General features: G+C 49.6%; 1 protein-coding gene across 1 annotated transcript in view; it reads left to right on the forward strand.

Moving 5' to 3' along the window:
* Positions 1 to 1,616: 1,616 nt before the first annotated feature.
* LOC133355645 (guanine nucleotide-binding protein G(i) subunit alpha-1) overlaps positions 1,617 to 20,390 on the forward strand; it is a 71,570-nt gene continuing 52,796 nt past the window's right edge. The window contains exon 1 of the mRNA XM_061573012.1: positions 1,617 to 3,208. Coding sequence (XP_061428996.1) covers positions 3,091 to 3,208 — 118 coding nt within the window. The 5' untranslated portion in view covers positions 1,617 to 3,090. The remainder of the gene's footprint in view (positions 3,209 to 20,390) is intronic.

Raw genomic sequence — 20,390 nt, forward strand, 5'->3', positions numbered from 1 at the left:
ACACATCTACCCCCTAACCCATCTACCCCCTAACCCATCTACCCCCTAACCCATCTACCCCCTAACACATCTACCCCCTAACCCATCTACCCCCTAACCCATCTACCCCCTAACCCATCTACCCCCTAACACATCTACCCCCTAACCCATCTACCCCCTAACCCATCTACCCCCTAACCCATCTACCCCCTAACCCATCTACCCCCTAACACATCTACCCCCTAACACATCTACCCTCTAACCCATCTACCCCCTAACCCATCTACCCCCTAACCCATCTACCCCCTAACCCATCTACCCCCTAACCCATCTACCCCCTAACACATCTACCCCCTAACCCATCTACCCCCTAACCCATCTACCCCCTAACCCATCTACCCCCTAACACATCTACCCCCTAACCCATCTACCCCCTAACACGTCTACCCCCTAACACATCTACCCCCTAACACATCTACCCCCTAACACATCTACCCCCTAACACATCTACCCCCTAACCCATCTACCCCCTAACCCATCTACCCCCTAACCCATCTACCCCCTAACACATCTACCCCCTAACCCATCTACCCCCTAACCCATCTATCGCGATCCTGCAATGTAAATAATCCAGCTCGCATCTTCACATGACCAAATCGTATCGCTCCATCTCCCCGGAGAAACGAGCATCTATCGTACTGCCCCTATCGCACCGTCTCCTGTGATGTCGTTTGGACTGCCCATCAACTATTGAGAGACACTGGAAGATGTGTTGACACTTCACGGAGAATGCAAACTAAACGGGCAGCACATTGGTAGCAACATTTTATGAATTCACTACTAATCTAATCAACTCATCGACACACACGGGGGGTCATGCCAATCACCCCTCCCCCTTTCCATCAGCAGCCAAATAGTATTGAGCCCCTTTCTTCTACCCCACCCCCCTCTGCCCCCTCCCTCGGTTCCTCTCCTCCCATGGGAGAGCTCCCCCCAACGGTGTCTCTCGTCTCACCCAAATCTCTCCCCGTGGCTCTCCTCTCACCCAAATCTCTCCCCGTGGCTCTCCTCTCACCCAGAGCCCCCCCCCCCCCGTGTCTCTCCTCTCACCCAGAGCCCCCCCTCCACGTTTCTCTGTGCTCACTCAGAGCTCCTCCCGTGTCTCTCCTCTCACCCAAATATCTCCCCGTGTCTCTGCGCTCACCCAGAGCCCCCCCCCCGTGTCTCTCCTTTCACCCAGAGGCCCCCCCCCGTGTCTCTCCTCTCACCCAGAGCCCCCCCCGTGTCTCTCCTCTCACCCAGAGCTCCCTCCCCCCGTGTTTCTGCGCTCACCCAGAGCTCCCCCCTCCGTGTCTCTGCGCTCACTCAGAGCTCCCCCCTCCGTGTCTCTCCTCTCACCCAGTGCTCCCCCGTGTCTCTGCGCTCACCCAGAGCCAGCAGCGCTGGCTGCCACTACCTCCCTCGTGTCTTCCCCCCTCTTTCCTCTTCGCATCCCCTCCTCCATGCGTCCCCTCTTTCCCGCACCCTCTCCTCCTCCCAGCTCCACCTCCCCGTACCCCCTCCTCCTCCTCCACCTCCCTCCCCGCCTCCTCCTCCTCCTCCCGCTCGCCGCGTGCTCGCTCTCTTGGACTCGCGCCCAGCCGCGCGCACAGAGCTCGCGAGCACGCGCACGGGCGGGCGCGCGCGTGAGTGCCGAGTCGCTCGCGCCGTGTCGGTCATTCGCGCCGTCGTCGTAGCGGTCATCGTCAATAGCGTCGCTCCAGCGTCGGCACCGCTAAACGACGATCGTCATCATCGTCACGAAGTACTCTTTATGATCATCATTAGCCGACAATCATCGCCACTGGTCTCTCATCATCAGTAGTCTATCGTCACCAGGCACATCATTGCCACTCGTCTGTCATCATTATTCGGCCGTAATGATCACGACGTCTATTGTTGTTATCATCATCATCGCCGTCGGTCTTCCATAATCAACCCGGCAATATTCGTGGAGAGTGGTTCTGCAGCGGTTTCAGATCGCGTTCGAATCACCGAACATCGCAGCGTCGCATCAGCACCGCCGATGTTTGCTTTCTTTTTGGGATTATTTAAATATTTGCCGCGAATATTAAACAAAAAGACATTGCACTAATCAGAGGCGTTCGCGCTCTCCTCTCAAACGCGACGTTCGGACACTCGAACATTAGGAGCGCATACTGCGGAACATTTATTCGGATATCGGCACGCGCAGCTCGGTCATTTAGCTCGCAGTATTCGGATGTTGGAGCGCGATAATTTGGGTAATTACATTTAGTAGCAGCGTCTGTAACGGGGGACAGCTGGACCATCCGTCGAGAGACACCGCAAAACCGCAATTCAGGATTTCGGAACCGAGTAAGGGTACGTTCAGGATCGTCAAACGCGAGTTCGGATGTACTGGCATCCGTCGGGATAACAGTGCTACTTTGTTATATTGCACGCCCGAGTTGGCATAGCAGAACGCCGAGTGGGTGTGGTGTCAGTGCTGGCTGTGGCAGCGTTACACGACGAGGCGGCTCGCCTTACGACTTCCCGTGGCGATGAACAGTGGAGCGACACAATTATTGGTGTAGAGTCGCGGTTGTTCTCACGCAGAGTTATCATTGAAATTCGCCGGAAGCGACATCGTCTCAATAGATTAATAAATAAATAAAACTCGGAAGCGACTTTTTAAAACAAATTTGGTAGCTAAACAACAACTCTGTTATATTAGTCTCGTGGCACGTAGAAAGAGAGACACGCGCGCGCGCATCGCTGGATACAGACTGTGGACTGTGGAGTGTTGATTGTGCGAAATCCTTCGGAAGAGACAAACTTGGATACGAGAGCATACCCCAAATAGCTCGGACATTTCACGGGGAGAGGCCAAAACGCAGAACAGTTCGAGAAATGTTGGCCTCCCGATCGCTGTAAAGGAGGCAATTTTTTTAGATAATTTTCTTTTCTTTCTGGAATATTCTCTCTTCGACTAACACAATAAAATCCATAAGGGGAGTGGGGTGGGGGTGGGGGAGGCCATACGTGGTTCAAAAATACTTCTCCGGAGACAGACAGTGTTAGACGTAGGAGAGCACATTCTCTGTGGTCGTCATGGGGTGCACCGTCAGCGCCGAAGACAAAGCAGCTGCCGAACGGTCGAAGATGATCGACCGGAATCTGAGAGAAGACGGGGAGAAGGCCGCTCGCGAGGTGAAGCTGCTCCTTCTAGGTGAGACAATTGCACTACATTTGGCTTTTCAGCATCATCATCACCATCATGATGATGATCCATCTGCAATTAGGAAAACTTCATCAACGTCGTTGTTGTCGATCGCGCGCAAGTTCACACATGCCCAGAGCTGACTCTTGCTCGGGTTGGTGTGTGGTGTGTTGTTGAGAAAGACAAAGATCACCACCCCCCACCCCGTATAGCCTCAAACAGACTGTTGGCGGCGCAAGTGTTGTTGGCGAGTAGCACCTATGAAGGCCGGCACAGTACTGGGGGTGGGTGGTCAGCACCACGCTTACGGACGGACAGAACGAGGCTTGGTAGAACACGACACTCGTGAAAAAGAAGAAAGGGCTTCGTAGCTCAACGGATTTCTCCACAACAAATAAAGATTATGATTCTGAACTCGTCCATTGACGAATTAAATACAAACAATGCGTGCGAGAATAAGCCGTAAAACACACACAATTGCTCGCAGCTGTTTATTTTACGAATACGCGCGCGTGAGAACTTGCGTTAGTCCCATCGCCGCGGGAGGAGCACCCCTTTGAGAATTGTCACTGCCCGTGGTGGCGCTGCTCGCCAAAATTGTGTAACATTGCAACACACTTGCCCGCTAGCAGCAACCGTGACTGGGGCATGTGTGAAGGCTGTAACGGATACACAACAAAAAGGGTCTCACCACCACTACTCCGACATACTCTGTGCATTTGCAAACACGTGGTGGGGGGGGGGGGGGCGGTTGGGACAACACGTGCCTCGCACATTTGGCAGGTCGCATGCGCTTGGGTAAAATGTGAGCGCTACCACCTCTTCAAGATGCCTGGCTAGCTTGGAAGAAGAGGCTGCAATAGTCTAAGCCAGGGTGTCTTCTTCATGGCAAGGCCCGCGAGCCACTGGCGGCCCTTGAGGGCCTTTAGTTGCGGCCCTCCTGACGTGCGGTCTTCCCCGACAAATACACAGCCAGTGACAACACCCCCCCCCCCCCCATCGTGCTACTGTCAACCCCCCCCCCATGGTTTCAAATGTGTGACGGAGCTCACAGACCGATGATATCTTATCGGCGAAAGTGCCCCCACCCCCGCCGCCGCATCTGAAAATGAGTGTGAACAGGCAATTGCAGGGCTGCACCTTTACCTTGACGCTACGTTGTACCGTGTCTATTAACTACCACAGTGGGCCAATAATGTTTGTGTGTAACGCGCGTGGCGTCACTCCACGTCGACCAGCCTCCCTCATTAATAATCATGACGAGGTGACGTCACTCCACATCGAACAGCCCTCATTAATAATCATGAAGGGGTGACGTCTTCAAATGGACACCTCCTTCATTAATAATAATTAGCCAGTGACGTCACTCCACATGGGGGCGGGGGGGGGCGCCTCCTCCCCCCTCCTGGGCGTCAACCTACAACCCTCACTACAAAGGCAGAACCCTCACGTCACGTGATCTCCGTGACGCCGTTGAGATATCGAAGTAAAAAGGACGTCATGATGAACAAGGGATTATAACCTTTAAATGAAATAAGTCTGTGTCACCGCGCCCTTACAAACTGCACACGAATGGATGCAATGAATATCACGTCGCGGTCTGCTTTTCGCTTGCAAGTTTCAGATTTACTGCAATACATCCGTCCTTGTATATATATATGTGTGTGTTTCTGTTGCTACAAAAGTGACATGCTAATTTATGGCGGAGGGGGATAGAAGCTGTACTCTTATCCAGGCTGACTTCACGGGGCCTTATTGGCCGATCCTTTAATCGGCCAATAGCCCCGTGAAGACCCATGGGTGCCATGCGTCTAATAGGATGAAGCTGTTTCTTGTTGACGGTAGGTTGAGTGAAGTTCTTTCGGGAGACCTCTTCGCAGTCAGTTTGTGCTCGCGTCAAATCCGCGGAGAGTTGTACATAATAGGATGAATAATCTGTGATGCCTGCGTTAAGCACGGATGGCTGTGCGGATAATGGGAAGGTCCATTTGGGTGAGCAGATAATAGAGAGAGTACGATAGAATTGTGGAGAACACGTTTCGCCGTATCGGGAACTGTCAAACGCTGGCAGTTGTGCGCTTCTGCAGCCGTCTGGAACGTTCTTCCTGCCTATATCAGGCAGCCACTGGAGCTAGGCACTTTTAAATAATTGAAAACTCATTTATTTAGAGCTGCGTATGTGTTTAGTTAGTTTTCCTTCCCCCCGCACCTCCGATTAGCACGGTGTGGTTACGTACGGTGCCAAAGAAGTTCAGCGTACATGCATTGGATGGGTGGGTAAGTGGGTGGGTGAGTGGGTGGGTGAGTGAGTGAGTCGGTGAGTGTGTGATTGGGTGGGTGAGTGAGTGAGTGGGTGAGTGAGTGAGTGGGTGAGTGAATCGGTGAGTGTGTGAGTGGGTGGGTGGGGGAGTGAGTGAGTGGGTGAGTGAGTGAGTGGGTGAGTGAGTCGGAGAGTGTGTGAGTGGGTGGGTGAGTGAGTCAGTCGGTGAGTGTGTGAGTGAGTGGGTGGGTACGTGGGTGGGTGAGTCGGTGAGTGTGTGAGAAGGTAATTCGGCGAGTTCATAGGTGAGCGAGTTAGTGAGTGTGTGAGTGAGTGAGTGGTGGGTAAGTGGGTGGGTGAGTGTGTGAGTGAGTGAGTGAGTCGGTGAGTGTGTGAGTGAGTGTGTGAGTGAGTGTGTGAGATTCCTACTTGTTCAATGTATGCACCGTCCCGCCATAGTGAATTCCTTGTTTGTGCAAACTTACATGGCGATTAAAACCGTTTCTGATTTCTGATTCTGATTTCTGAGTGAGTGAGTCGGTGAGTGTGTGAGTGAGTGTGTGAGTGAGTGAGTCGGTGAGTGTGTGAGTGAGTGTGAGAGTGAGTGGGTGGTTGAGCGATTGGTTTGTTGTCCTTCCCCCGCACCTCCGATAAGCACGGTTGGCTACGTGCGAAAGAAGTTCAACATGCATCCACACATGAGGATGCATAAGGGTTGCCTTGTTACAATAACAAGGCTGAACGTAAAACACAGAGCACTGGCACACTTGTAAGGTGCATCTACCTTGTCTGCATTGAACACAACAACATGTGTAACAGCCTCTAAATACGTCTGCAGAGCATCTATAATTACAAGCATGACTAATCAGGAAAATGCATGTAAATGGGTAATAATGTGCAATTAATTATTTCACACCTCATTAGAAGCCAATAACCTGGTTCTGGCGGTAGAGTGGCAAGCAGGATGGTAGCAAAGGGCTAATTAATGTGTAGCTGGCAACAGTGGGCGGTGGCCAATTGTGAGAAGGGGCTAAATGAGGTTTATCTTTTAAATGGGGTGGCATTTCGTTCAGTGGGCGCCACGGAGGCGAGTGTTTGAATGCCTCGCCTGGTATGCAGGAGGTTGTGGGTTAGATCCTGACCCTGACACCTGCTGTATATTTGCAGTTTGCACGTTCACGCCGCGGTCGCGTGGATTCGTCTCGGGATCCTTCGGTTTTCCCTCCACAAGTAGAAACGTGCACCACGCGTTTAGAGTATTTGGCTGCTATAAATGTCCACGTGATAAGCCACTTCGTTGAGCTATCATTTTGTGGGCTAGGTCGCTTGTGAAGAAGAGCTACATAGCTCAGTGGGCCTTACCTGGTAAAATAAAACAAGTGTATAGTTTAAATCCCCCTCTTCCTGGGATATAATATTTTGAATGAACAATGCCAGGGTGGTGCCTGATTAATACCTGGAAGGGAGGCTGCCTGGGAATACGTCTGTACGGTATTTTGAACTTCTTTCACACCGTACGTAGCCAACCCTTGCTAATGGGGGCCTCTCTGGGGTTTGTATGCGTGTACTGTGTCGAACTTCTTTCACACCGTACGTAGCCAACCCTTGCTAATGGGGGCGTCTCTGGGGTCTGTATGCGTGTACTGTGTCGAACTTCTTTCACACCGTACGTAGCCTAATCTTTGCTAATGGGGGCGTCTCTGGGGTCTGTATGCGTGTACTGTGTTGAACTTCTTTCACACCGTACGTAGCCAACAGTTGCTAATGGGGGCGTCTCTGGGGTTTGTATGCGTGTACTGTGTTGAACTTCTTTCACACCGTACGTAGCCTAACCTTTGCTAATGGGGGCTTCTCTGGGGGTTTTCCCATTTCTGCCCAACAAGAAGCCAACCCACTCATGGCAGGAATTGGGCTGAGCATCCCAATGTAGCAGGAGAGTGTTGAGACTCTGTAAGGCTTGCCAAGGTAAAATGCATTATTATTATTTCGAAGCGAAAATAACAACACGGAAATTCCACCCGTGATGTGTTGATTATTATTTTCAGTGGCAATCTGATGAAGGCCTCCTCACGACTGTATCAGTCATCGGGTGTTGTTTGACCATACTTCACCATACTAGCCAGTACCCGTGCAGTATGTAAACATCGCCAGGAGGGAGACAAAGGCGGCAGGGCTTTGTGCTGGACAACCAACCCCCTCGTGTGCCGTGCCGGCCTTCATTAGTGCTGCTCGCTAACAGCACTTCCCCGACAGTTTGTTAAAACTATATGGGGGACCTTTGTCTTTGCGTGCATGTCTGGACATGACTAAAACGCTGCCCTGTCAATGGCCGATGTAGATTCCTCCATTTGTGAAAACCTCATGTTTAACACTTAAAACTCGCTGGATTCGCATCGGCCATAGGTGCAGTGCACCACATCGCATGCCACTGTAAACTGTAAAGGTGCAGACCTGAAATGTCTTACATTGCGTGTTCACAGTCAAAGCGTTGGTACCCCTACATCTTCGGTGACGTCTGGGCCAGCGTAGAAGAGTAGGCCAAAAACACCCTCTCTGGGAGTCTCTGCGAGCAAGGCTCGCCTCTGGTGTGGGTGACCCTTCTGCCAGCAGCGGCGCGAGCAAGTTAATTGCAGGACTGCACCTTTACCTTCACGTTTTACTCTCGGCTGGATTAGCTTCCCCGGATTACTGTTCACGTGCGTTCACTTCACAGGGCGAAAGAAAAAACCGTGCCCGTGCCTCCGTGACGAACAACGGAACATCGAACTCTGCACGGCAATAAGAGCTTCGTCCCCGCTCGTGGGAGCCACGACCCTTGCCCTCCGAGTTGGTCTTGGCAGCCCCTTGGCTCCTTAACGAGAACCCAGTCGGAACATTCTGGGCTGCCCCCGTCAGACTTTGGCTAAGCACGAGTCCTAAGGAAGGTGACGTGCGCGAGATTTTCGCTGTTGCCCTGCGTCGCTCTCTGATGGGGGATGTGTTTTTTTTTAAAGCAGGGCCTAGTTACGAAGGGAGATTTTCCAGGAAATGTTCCTGTTCCTGCTAAAAGCGCCCAGGGTCTGCAACGGAATGTGAGACATCACACCGAAAAGCACGTTGAAGAATATAAGGACACTGCTAATGGATATTCGTTCGTTTTGCCAAATTTCTTTCCGGACGGTTCTTTGGCTGGACGAATGGGCAGCATTTGTCAACAGTTGATGACAACTATTTTTTACTTTGCGTTTCAATGGAAATTGGTCCTGGAGACTGTTGGTCTTTGAATACAGGTACATACAGAGGGACTTCATGGACTGATAGGGTTAGCAACTGGTAAATACCTACGTGACTTTACCGAAAGAACCAAAGAGTATGGATTCCAGCAGTCACGAAAGCTTCAAATCAAGATTGGTAAAGCTTGGCTGATAGTGGAACGTGGAAACGAGTTTTGAAGATTTGATCGGGAAGGGGAGATTATGACGGGTGTATCATAACGACGTTCTAAGGACTGATGTTGTGACGATTAAAGCAAAATATGAATCCTTGCGGTGAGATGATAGCGATGGGACGCTGTGGGGCCATCAGTGACCTTGCCTGTGATGACCTTACGACCCCTAGCCTTGCCCTGTGACTTCAAAGCCAGGCAGCTTCCCACTCACTGGCTGCTGCTGTTGCCACGAGTGGTAGTGTGGATTTACCGATGTCCCGATGAAGCTGGATTTTAATTGGAGTCGGCTGTGATGCTATTGCTTCATTTCTGTTGGCATTGTGTCTTGGCTTTTATTGTTTTATAATGAGAAAGGTAATGGGCGCACGCATAACTTGCTTGTTTTTGTTGCCTTTGATTTATTTCGTGGCAATGGCCTGGTTTCCAGAGGCCTAAACAATTATGGTGGAGGTTTTTGTTTAATCCTTGACATTGGTGATGAGGTGTTAAGGATAAATATATTATTGCAGTATTTAACATACAGCTCTTTGTCAATCCACTGCTGGATGAAGGCCACCCCATGCTGTGTTCCGTCTTGGGAGTTGTTTAACCGTGCTTCACCTCGCTGGTCAGCGCAGGTTTGGTGCCGAGGATCATGGTTCAGATATCACTCTTTTCACCGATGTCAGCCCTGGCTGGGAATCGGAACCCACATCGCCGGGTTCATAGCGCAGTGTGCTAACCAATGCACCGCCACTCCACCCCAACTCCAACCCAACTTGAAGTATATGACGGAATAAATTTGCGTTTTTGTAGACACATCTAGACTGCGTAATTAAAAAGCCAACGTTCTCGTCGTCAACGCTGCCTCACTACAGTGCGGGAACGTACGTGCACCAGCGAACGATTCGGGCTACGGGCCTCATTCAGAGCAGAGAGGGCAGAGAGATTGACCGATGTACTGTTTGGAGAACACAAGACACTTCGAAGAAAGCTGTCTTGTAAAAAGTGCTGAACCTCTTCTTAAACATCCGGCCACGGAGTAAGTTTGGTGTTCTTCAGACCCTACAATCCTTGTGGGGCTGCTAAAATAAGTACCATTTTAGAAAATCAAAAGTGGTTTTCCTGTGGCTGGACTGGCCCTCACCATGGGAACGTGGAATGTCAACGTCCTAGTTTATCGCTGCCAAGGCAAATCAGCCCAGCACCGCCCAACCCAGAGTGAGACGCTTTATGTAACACCGATAAAGAAGTGGACTTCAGCAAAAAAGGATAACAGCTGATGGACCAAAAGGGACAAACATGGAGTGGACAACCAACATGGAAGTTTAAAGGTTAACTCTTCTTGGATGAACGGGGAAGGCAATAACATAAGTTGTGTGGGAGAGCCGGTTGAGAGATAGTTTGCAGTGGATAGAAACTGGCTCATGGCAATCAAAATACTTTCACAGGCACAGGGAAATCATCCGCATGCCAAACATAGATCTGGTGAGCCAAAAAAAGAAACATTCCACAATGCTCAGTCTAATAATTTAGCAATTAACACACCGCTAGTTCTGCAAATATGAACACGAAAGCCTCACACGCACTGGCCTGTGGAATGCAAACACCATCTTCACGGGTCGTTGTTTGTGTGTGTGTGTCTGCACACGAATTCATTATCAGAGCTCGGATGGATCAGGCTCTCTCACACACACGCAGTGTCGCGTTGCCGAGCGTTGAGTTCAAACTCTCGTCGCTACGATGACGCCGCCACGCTCACAAGCGCTGTCAAATCGGCTGCACCAAACTCCTCTCTTTTAACCACTTACGTTTTAGGTGAGGATGTGCATTGACTCGGGAACTTGGTCTGGATCTAGCAGAAATGAAGGGAGCGACGGAGAGGTGTTTTGACGCCACTGGCATTTACCGTGATGAACTCTTGACCCTCATGTTTGGATGGACATTTTGCCTTTCTTTTTGCAACTTTTATCCCCACCAATTTAGTCTGAATTGCGATTTCGACGTCACGTCACGAGACCAAGCACGCTCCTCGCGAGATCTCTCGCGCGGTAGTGCAGTGCTTCCGCGCGAGAGATCGACCCACGGAAGCGAACATCACAGAGCCATTTCTTAAGATCCCTCTCCAAGTGACCTCTGCTCCAAACGCTAAAGGGGCAGCATGTTCCCATCCTCTCTGAATATGAGTCATGTCCGTCGCATAACAATGAAACCAATGTTTTAATGAAATTCACCTAACTTAAGTGCAGATCCAAACTTAAAGCGATGGGGGTGTTTTTTGCGCGCGCAGTCGATGGGTCACCCCAGCTGAGACCATCAACTCATTACAATCGCGAACCCAGCCTGGTGAAGTATGGCCAGAAAACTTCCATGACCGATATGGCATGTGAAGGCCTGAATCCCATGGTATATTTAGGATGGCTGGATGAAAAAGCCTGCCTTTGCATATGTTCATCCACACGACCGTGTTTCATATCCCCTTTGTCTACTGGTCAAATTCCGAGTGGATTTTAAGATACTGCTCGTGGATGTTAAGAAAAGGCTTTACAAGGGCTAACCCCACGTTACTTGCAGGAACTAATACATTTATATATTCCATCAAGGTCCTTAAATATCTTCTGATCTCCAACTACTTAGCACTCCCAGGTCTAGGTTAGCGTGGCACTCAAGCTCTGAACGCGTTGCCACTTGAAATCAGGAAATCACAGTTGGTAGATATATTTAATACTGCTTTGAAAAACCATTTCTTTAAACTGAGCCTCCCCTCATTAGTGTGGTCGGTTGCCCTGGTTCTGTTTGTGTTTCCTGCTTTCCATGCATTGCATATTGGGATCCTAGCATGGAATGTGCAGTATAAATTTTATTATTATAGTGAAGACAGGCACTTATCTTTAGCCATGAGAATGGCTTACACGTGTTGTTTGGCAATTCATCGTTTGTTTGAAAATACTGTACCATAAAGTGTTATGAGCTGTCATAGGTACGGTTAGAAAATCAATTGGAGGCAATTTGCTTGAAAAAAGACCCAGAGTTCATTTGTTGGAGAAAAAACATTATTGTTGACTTGCCTGCAGGGTGAATCATTTGTAATGAGTAAGTGTTGTGCAATAACATACACAGCACCACGATACTTCTCTGTAAAAGCTCATAAATCTTGATTGGGAAACGCTGGCATATTGATTTAATTACGAACGCGGAAAAACAGGCTCCAGTGGTTTGTTTTAACATCAAGTCGCTTCGAAAAAACGAGCAATCTCATGTGGACGGGATTAAGTCCTGGGCCTTGGGGCCAGCTGTAGGAAATAGCCTCCACTTTCCTCCTTGGCCTTGGCCTCAGGGTCGTGGTTTTGGTCCCAGAACTCAGCCTCGAGGACCCTGCTTTGGCACCAGCCTTGACCCTGACCTTAGCCAAGAGGATCCGGCCTTAGCACCAGCCTTGACCCTGACCTTAGCCAAGAGGATCCGGCCTTAGCACCAGCCTTGACCCTGACCTTAGCCAAGAGGATCCGGCCTTAGCACCAGCCTTGACCCTGACCTTAGCCAAGAGGATCCGGCCTTAGCACCAGCCTTGACCCTGACCTTAGCCAAGAGGATCCGGCCTTAGCACCAGCCTTGACCCTGACCTTAGCCAAGAGGATCCGGCCTTAGCACCAGCCTTGACCCTGACCTTAGCCAAGAGGATCCGGCCTTAGCACCAGCCTTGACCCTGACCTTAGCCAAGAGGATCCGGCCTTAGCACCAGCCTTGACCCTGACCTTAGCCTAGAGGACCCAGCTTTGGCACTGGCCTTGACCCCGACCTTAGCCGAGAGGACCAGGCCTTGGCACCGGCCTTGACCCCGACCTTAGCCGAGAGGACCCGGCTTTGGTATCGGCCTTGACCCTGACCTAAGCCTAGAAGATGTGAACAAGCAAACCACGTATACATACTCGAAAAAGCAATGAGACGCAATTAAAATTAGATGGTGAAACGAGATAAAAAATATAACAAATTTTTTAAATCAAATTGAAACCTCAAAACGGGACAGTTAGTTGCATCGATGCATCAATCCACCGAATGATATCGGTTATTAAGATCACAATACATGCATTGATCAAAAGTGTAACAATTAATGTTTTTTGTTCAATTCGTATACTTGATCGTATATTGCATGGATGTGTTTGAGGTCACTACGTCCACAGCAATGTAACAAAAAAAAATATTCTTGGAATTGAATCGCGACCCTTCATCATGACATTTCTTGGAAACGCTGGGGAGGTGAATTGTTGCAGGCCTGCCGGCTTGAACGCCATCTCTTATGTGTGGCATTTCGCACAGTTTCCTATTAATTCCATCCCGTGTTCGTTCGTTCGCTCCCTCCCTCCTCTCCGTGTTTTATTTCCTCATCTCCTCCCCTCGCTGCCCTTTCCCCTCCCCACTTAGCGAGGCCCTTTGGAGCAGTGACCACGCCTGCATCCTTTGTTTGTCTACTCGTCTGTTTTTGTTTTGATATATACAGTATATATTTCATTGAATATAACGAAAAATTGGGGATGCCGCTTGAAACCCAGAGGTCGCCGGATTGGTCGCCTGACACAGCGGTCGAAAGAACGGTGCAAGTTCCATCCACCCGTGGGGACATCGCACAGTGGATTTGGCTGTTGGCAAGCGGTGGGGTAAAGTGTGGGTACTCTCCGCCTCTTCCCAAGATGTCTGGCCAGCGTGCAAGAGGAAGGCAAAACATCCTCTAGTGGAGCTCCCTCTAGCGGAGGTCCCTTCTGCCAGCAGTGGCGTGAGCAACCAATTGCAGGGCTCCCCCTTTTACCTTTTTTGGATCGAGTTAAAGTCACCTGTATCGTGAATTGCTTTGTTCACGAAAACCCGTAGAAATAATAAATAACGATTCTGGCGATGATGTCATTACGTAGGATATTTATCGTTTCAAGATACGCGTCCACAAGGGTTGTGATAATCAGAACTGCATATGCCACAAATATGCTGGACTTTACACACGGATGGTATTCGAACTCAGGTTGAATGCCTCTTATGAATTAGCTCCACTTGTCCTTTCACAACTCTTGGAAAGATGATATGGGATCCGAAATGTAGTAAGCTATCGTATGAAGTTGTGTTGCTCCGGGTGAATATTTACCATGTTAAAAAATTCGAACCCTATTTCGACTCCACGGCTACCATCAGTGGCGAGTGGTAGCTGACCCGGTACCGGGCACCGCATTCACCAACCGGCAGGGACCGGAGTGATTGAGCAAAGCCAAAGAACCTCCGTGTCAGGACGCAACGTGACAAGGCCTACATTGATAAAGTGAATTAATAAAGGGTTGTACATCGTTATCAGTAATTGTATTACTATGATTATTACTTCCACACGAATGTTACACCCGTTATTCAGAAGCTGTGTTTCTTTTTGAAAACATAAAAAATGTATTGCGGTACTTTGTTTTTATTTTTATTTTTTAATACATCAAGGATTTGCAAACTAATAGAAAAAGTAATTAATGACAAACGTGGCGAGTGTTTTCAAAAGTATTTTTCTCATAGTCGTCTTCATAAAACTACCGTAATATTTGGTTTAACACGGAAGCTTTCGCGACCAATATTATGCACAATAGAGGTTTTTTTTTTGGGTTAGATCGTGTAAATATAAATGTCGTTAAATCCGCCACCACCCGACACATCCAATTAGTAAAGTTTGTCACCATAATATTTGCAGGGTTGTACGGACATTGTTTCGGGTCGGTTAAAATGCCTCTCTTTTGTTTTGCAGACCACCAGCAGATTTATTAATGGCAGAATAGAGAACGGGAATGAGATTACGTGTGTGTGAGTGATGCTGCTTTGTGGAGATTGCTGCCCCACTGAGCAGTCAGTCACTAAATGGTTGAGCGACTGTCTGATCGATCCGAGTCCTTTGAGACTTCATGACGGTGCCGTACTATCAACATGAACTCAGACATAGAGTTGGAATGTGAACCAGCCTCTGGGCACAGCTGGCAAGAGTTGTTCTCAGAGAAGAAGTGTGGCCTTGGGTCATCATTCACCTGTACGTGGTCGTATTATGTTAACGTAACGTGTTTTCATTGGTGGGTTCGCGGCGCAGTAGTAATAACTCGGCACGTTGGTTCCCGTGACAACTTTATTAATAGTCGTGTGTCGGGTGGAGGGGGGTGTACAACACACATTTTTCTCACCCGAAAAACAATCAGGATTGTGACGAAACTGAATTGGGCTTGATCTGAACACATCACGGCTAGAAGGGATGATGATCGGTGGTCCAGACTTAACTGGGCTTGATCTGGACACATCACAGCTAGAAGGGATGATGACCGGTGGTCCAGACTTAACTGGGCTTGATCTGGACACATCACGGCTAGAAGGGATGATGACCGGTGGTCCAGACTTAACTGGGCTTGATCTGGACACATCACGGCTAGAAAGGATGATGACCGGTGGTCCAGACTTAACTGGGCTTGATCTGGACACATCACGGCTAGAAGGGATGATGATCGGTGGTCCAGACTTAACTGGGCTTGATCTGGACACATCACAGCTAGAAGGGATGGTGACTGGTGGTCCAGACTTAATTGGGCTTGATCTGGACACATCACGGCTAGAAAGGATGATGACCGGTGGTCCAGACTTAACTGGGCTTGATCTGGACACATCACGGCTAGAAGGGATGATGATCGGTGGTCCAGACTTAACTGGGCTTGATCTGGACACATCACAGCTAGAAGGGATGGTGACTGGTGGTCCAGACTTAATTGGGCTTGATCTGGACACATCACGGCTAGAAAGGATGATGACCGGTGGTCCAGACTTAATTGGGCTTGATCTGGACACATCACAGCTAGAAGGGGTGATGACCAGTGGTCCAGACTTAACTGGGCTTGATCTGGACACATCACAGCTAGAAGGGGTCGTGACCGGTGGTCCAGGTTTAACTGGGCTTGATCTGGACACATCACAGCTAGAAGGGGTGATGACCGGTGGTCCAGGCTTAACTGGGCTTGATCTGGACACATCACAGCTAAAAGGGGTGATGACCGGTGGTCCAGACTTAACTGGGCTTGATCTGGACACATCACGGCTAGAAGGGGTGGTGACCGGTGGTCCAGACTTAACTGGGCTTGATCTGGACACATCACGGCTAGAAGGGATGGTGACCAGTGGTCCAGACTTAACTGGGCTTGATCTGGACACATCACAGCTAGAAGGGGTGATGACCGGTGGTCCAGACTTAACTGGGCTTGATCTGGACACATCATGGGACCATGAAGAATTGGGATGCATTCACCCAGGACTGAATATATCACGGCAGATGATGAACAATGTTGCTTGCCATAAAATACCGTCTACAAATGTTTGACTTTAAAGTATTATTGATTTATGTGTACAAACTGTAACAAAATAAATTCAAAATAAATTAAATGATGTTTGGTGCATTTGGAAATTGTATCTAAAACATTCAATGCAACATTGTACCTAAGTAACACAGCTATTTGATGAATTGTCATGAATTCAGTATCGCGATACAATTCCAGAGCTGATTCCTCTATTTGTATGGTTTCTCGTGTATTCTCATTCATCATTGGCACAATTTAATTTGTACATAGCCCGAATGTAACGTCATTTGATTTGCGTGTAATTTGCATCACGACTAAGTCATAGATTGTCACACGTGCACAATTCAATGCCGGTATTGTGAGCGCCAGAGCAGATTATAATCAATGAATTGATGCTTCGTTACTTGCCTGCTGAGCGCAGCACAGCGACTGGTGTTCATCGCAACGTGTGTGTGTGTGTGTTAGAATTGTCGGGATCGGTGGCAGAGCGTTTAGTGCGCCGCGCTACAAACCCGGCGTTCTGAGTTCGATTCCCGCTCACGGCCAGCACCATCGGCGATTATCTGAACGGGTCCTAGGCCTCCCCTAGGTACCTGGTGCGGTGTAAACATCGACACTGGGGAGACAAAGGCGGCCGGGGGTGGTGCTGGCCACCCCACCCCCTCGTGCGTCGTGTCGACCTTCATAGGTGCTCACTAACAGCACTTGCCCCTACGGTCTGTTAAGGCTATACGGGGGATATTTGTCTTAGTTATAATTGTACGATGAGGGGAGATGCATCACAGTGGTTAGCACACTGCACTATGAACTCGGCGACCCGAGTTCGATTCCGGCTCACGGCCACCATCAGTGATGAATATTCAAACCGGTCTCAGGCCACCCCCGGGGTCGACTTTACTGAGTACCTGGTGCGGTGAGTAAACATCTGCACCTGGGAGGCCAGGGAAAGCGTAGTGCTGGCCATCCACCCCTTCGTGCCGACCTTAATAGGCGCTCACGAACAGCACTTTGCCCAAGTCTGTTTGAGGCTATACAAGAGGGGTGGGGGGGGGGGGGTCTTCGTCTCTGCACTCTACGCCGTGTGACGGCCGTGTGACCTGCACAGCAACGTTGCATCGTCATGCAAATTTCTGGCAAACGAGAAGTCGTTGCTTCACACCTCTAAACCGTATGAACCCAGTTGGTTGAAGAAAGGACGCTCATGACGTTAATGCAAGTGCGGTCGTCACCTTCGAGCCACGCAAAACGTTGGTCACACACGCAGCAATCCCTCGGGGTTGACCAGTGGCGCAGTGGCGCAGTGCACTTTGAACCCGGCGATCCCGGGTCCGAGGTCAATGCGTGGCACGACGGGCTAACATCAGCGGGGGGTGGTGTCTCAACTGGTCCTGGGCACGACGCCTCCCGTCAACAAAACCTCACTGACCAGCGTGGTGAAGTATGACGAAACATAATCCCGTGCTGATAAAGTGTGGGGAGGACTTTATCCAGCAGTGGATTGACAAAGGGCTGTAATTTTTAGTATTATTATTGTGATTCTAACACATGACCACAAGTGCGGTACTGTAGATTGAGATGTTGGGGGTGGGGGGGGTGAATTGTTTTTCTTTCGTAAAGGAAAGGTGAGACGGGCGGCTCTTGTACGCTCACAACAACAACAACAGCTGAGAGTGGTGCAGGAATTACAGCAGCGACAATCACGAGCGAATTGTACCCGCGCAGCAATTGCGCCCCTGCGATTACGCGCACGTCACGGGCCCCTCCGCTTTGCAATGCAGATCGTTCCCGACAGGTGGTTTTGCAAATGCGGCTTTAACCCCCCCTCCTCCCCCGGAGCACAATGGAATGTTGATTACACCTCGAGAGGGTAATCCGATTGAAGGCGTTACGGGGCCACAAACAAGATCAGCGCGGCTTCCCCCGTGGTTTGGATTGCGTGCGCGAGTCACCAAACCTTCCTGTGGGAAGCTGCCGTGGCGTCGTGATCGGCGCTGCCGGGTTGAGTCGATCTCCAGGCGCGGCGGTTTAAACTATTTGACAAGTTTCTTAACCCCCACCCCTCCCCCCATATATCATGGACCACCTTTGTTTGCCAGTATCAAAGCATGAAAAGTAAGAATAGGCTTTACCTTTTTATTTGCCAGAATGGGTTAAAACTATTCTTATTTTTAACTCTTAACCTCTTCCCCCAAATAAAAAAAAATAACTTTTATAACACAAATGTTTTACTTGTTTAGTAAAGTAATTGTATTTTTCCATTTGCTATACAGCCAGATAATACGACAAATCGCTAACCTAAACACCCAGTCGTTCATAAAAGTTGAAGGCAGTATAGTACTATAGTAATAGAGCAAATGCAGAATCACTCAACCGGAATGGATAGATTGAAAGCATTTAGCGCGGGGCCCTTTAAAGTGCGGGACCCGTAGCATATGCTACTTTTGCTACTAGGATAATCCGGCACTGACCATCATGTATGTTATGTAGTGTGTACGTATGTTGAACTTTTTTTCACCCTACGTAGCCAACCGTGCTAATCGGAGGTGCGGCGGGAAGGACAAAAAACGAAGACACAAAAAACTGTTCTAAAGAAATGGGGTTTCAACCTCGTATTTAAAAGTGCAGCAGATTGACCATGGCTGCTGCTGCTGATGATTATGGTGATAATGATGGTGATTCATACTGGGAACACAGCTTAATAGACGCCCCCTGTAAATAGTGCGTTTTTTTAATGTCAGACCTCATTTCACGTCAATTTGCGGATCGATACGGTGGTGTAATGAGTTGGACGCACGCGGTTGCAATGCACCGTGCACTTGCAACGGCGTAGCCAGGAGTAAGCAACCGCAGCTCGACACGAACACATTGTGTGCAGTACGTTGTAGAAAGTTCACCGTCGGTCCCGCTAGCGGTTGTCACAAAACCACGTGGGCAGAGTCGGAGCAGCGGTGCTTCATTGTTCGCGCCATTGAGCTCAAATCCCTTCAATTCGTAAACCCAACTCGACGTAAGATTTCTCCAAATGGTAGTTTGACTTGCGTTCCGTATTGGCTGGTCAGGCATCCCTTAATGCTTTTCAAATCAAGTAAATGCTTCGGCTTTGCCTGTCCATCCGCAATCGCTGTCGTGATGACTCTCGTGAAGATGATCCAGTGCGAAAGGAACGTTAGCACGACGTTGCGTCGTTCTTGGGAACTTAACTTAGCCGGCATAAATCGGTTGAAGAGTTTCCCAAAAACCCCGAGACACGAGCCAGAGCAACGAAAGGCTCTTTACAAAAATCCGAAACGCTTTTCTATCCTCAAAGGCTACCCGTCCGGCTTCCTTGCCGAAAATTAAACGCTTACAACTACAAACGCATTTTGAAAAAGTGTTACGCAATCTGACTTGTCAATTCGTCACCACCACGACGACTTCCGTTCATGTGCACGTCCTCACGGCCAGGGCCTGGAACCACACTGTGGCTGGACACCTGTGCCGCAGCTGTCCAGAGTGCAGGCGGTGCAATTGCACCACGGTCCGAATGAGTCCTCCACCACCCCAACCCTTCTCCGATACCCCCCCCCGACACACCCGATTTCATATCTCGCACCAGGGTCCGTGCCAATCTCGCTACACCACTGCCAGACACCTTGAAGTTGACATCACAGCGATCGGTCAACAGATAATGCAATTCATTGGCACAGCCGATGTCTCTATGGCAGCCCGTTGACGGTTCACTTTCTGGTGGAACCAACAGCGTTGGGTTATGGTGGCTGGGCACGCCCAGCACTATGAGAGGTAATTGTGCGTGCGCGCATTTGCCTGTTTGCGGAGCATTATATTGCATATCCTGGCGTCGGGACGTTACATTCTCAAGCCGCAACCGTGCTTCCTGGCATTGGGCGACTTCCTTCGCAAAATGCAAAAAAATTGGTATCTTGGAGAAAGCAAAACGTCGAACCCGTGGCAATCCCAGAACAATAGTCTCCTGCATGGACAACATTGCATGGCGCAGCGCCTGAGCAATCTTGGAAACACCTGTTTCCCTCCAGCTTAGGCACAGAAGCGGTTGGAGACAGAAAAAACACCGCGTTGCACATGTAATGAATTAGGCAGTGCGGCGTGCGTGCGTGCGCGCGTGTGTGCAAGGCGACAGCAGCAGCGAACCCGGGTGACCTGGGTTTTGAATCGGGGTTGTTA

This window comes from Lethenteron reissneri, chromosome 51, assembly GCF_015708825.2.
Source record: "Lethenteron reissneri isolate LAM-NWPU_2019-01 chromosome 51, ASM1570882v1, whole genome shotgun sequence".
NCBI lineage: Eukaryota > Metazoa > Chordata > Hyperoartia > Petromyzontiformes > Petromyzontidae > Lethenteron > Lethenteron reissneri.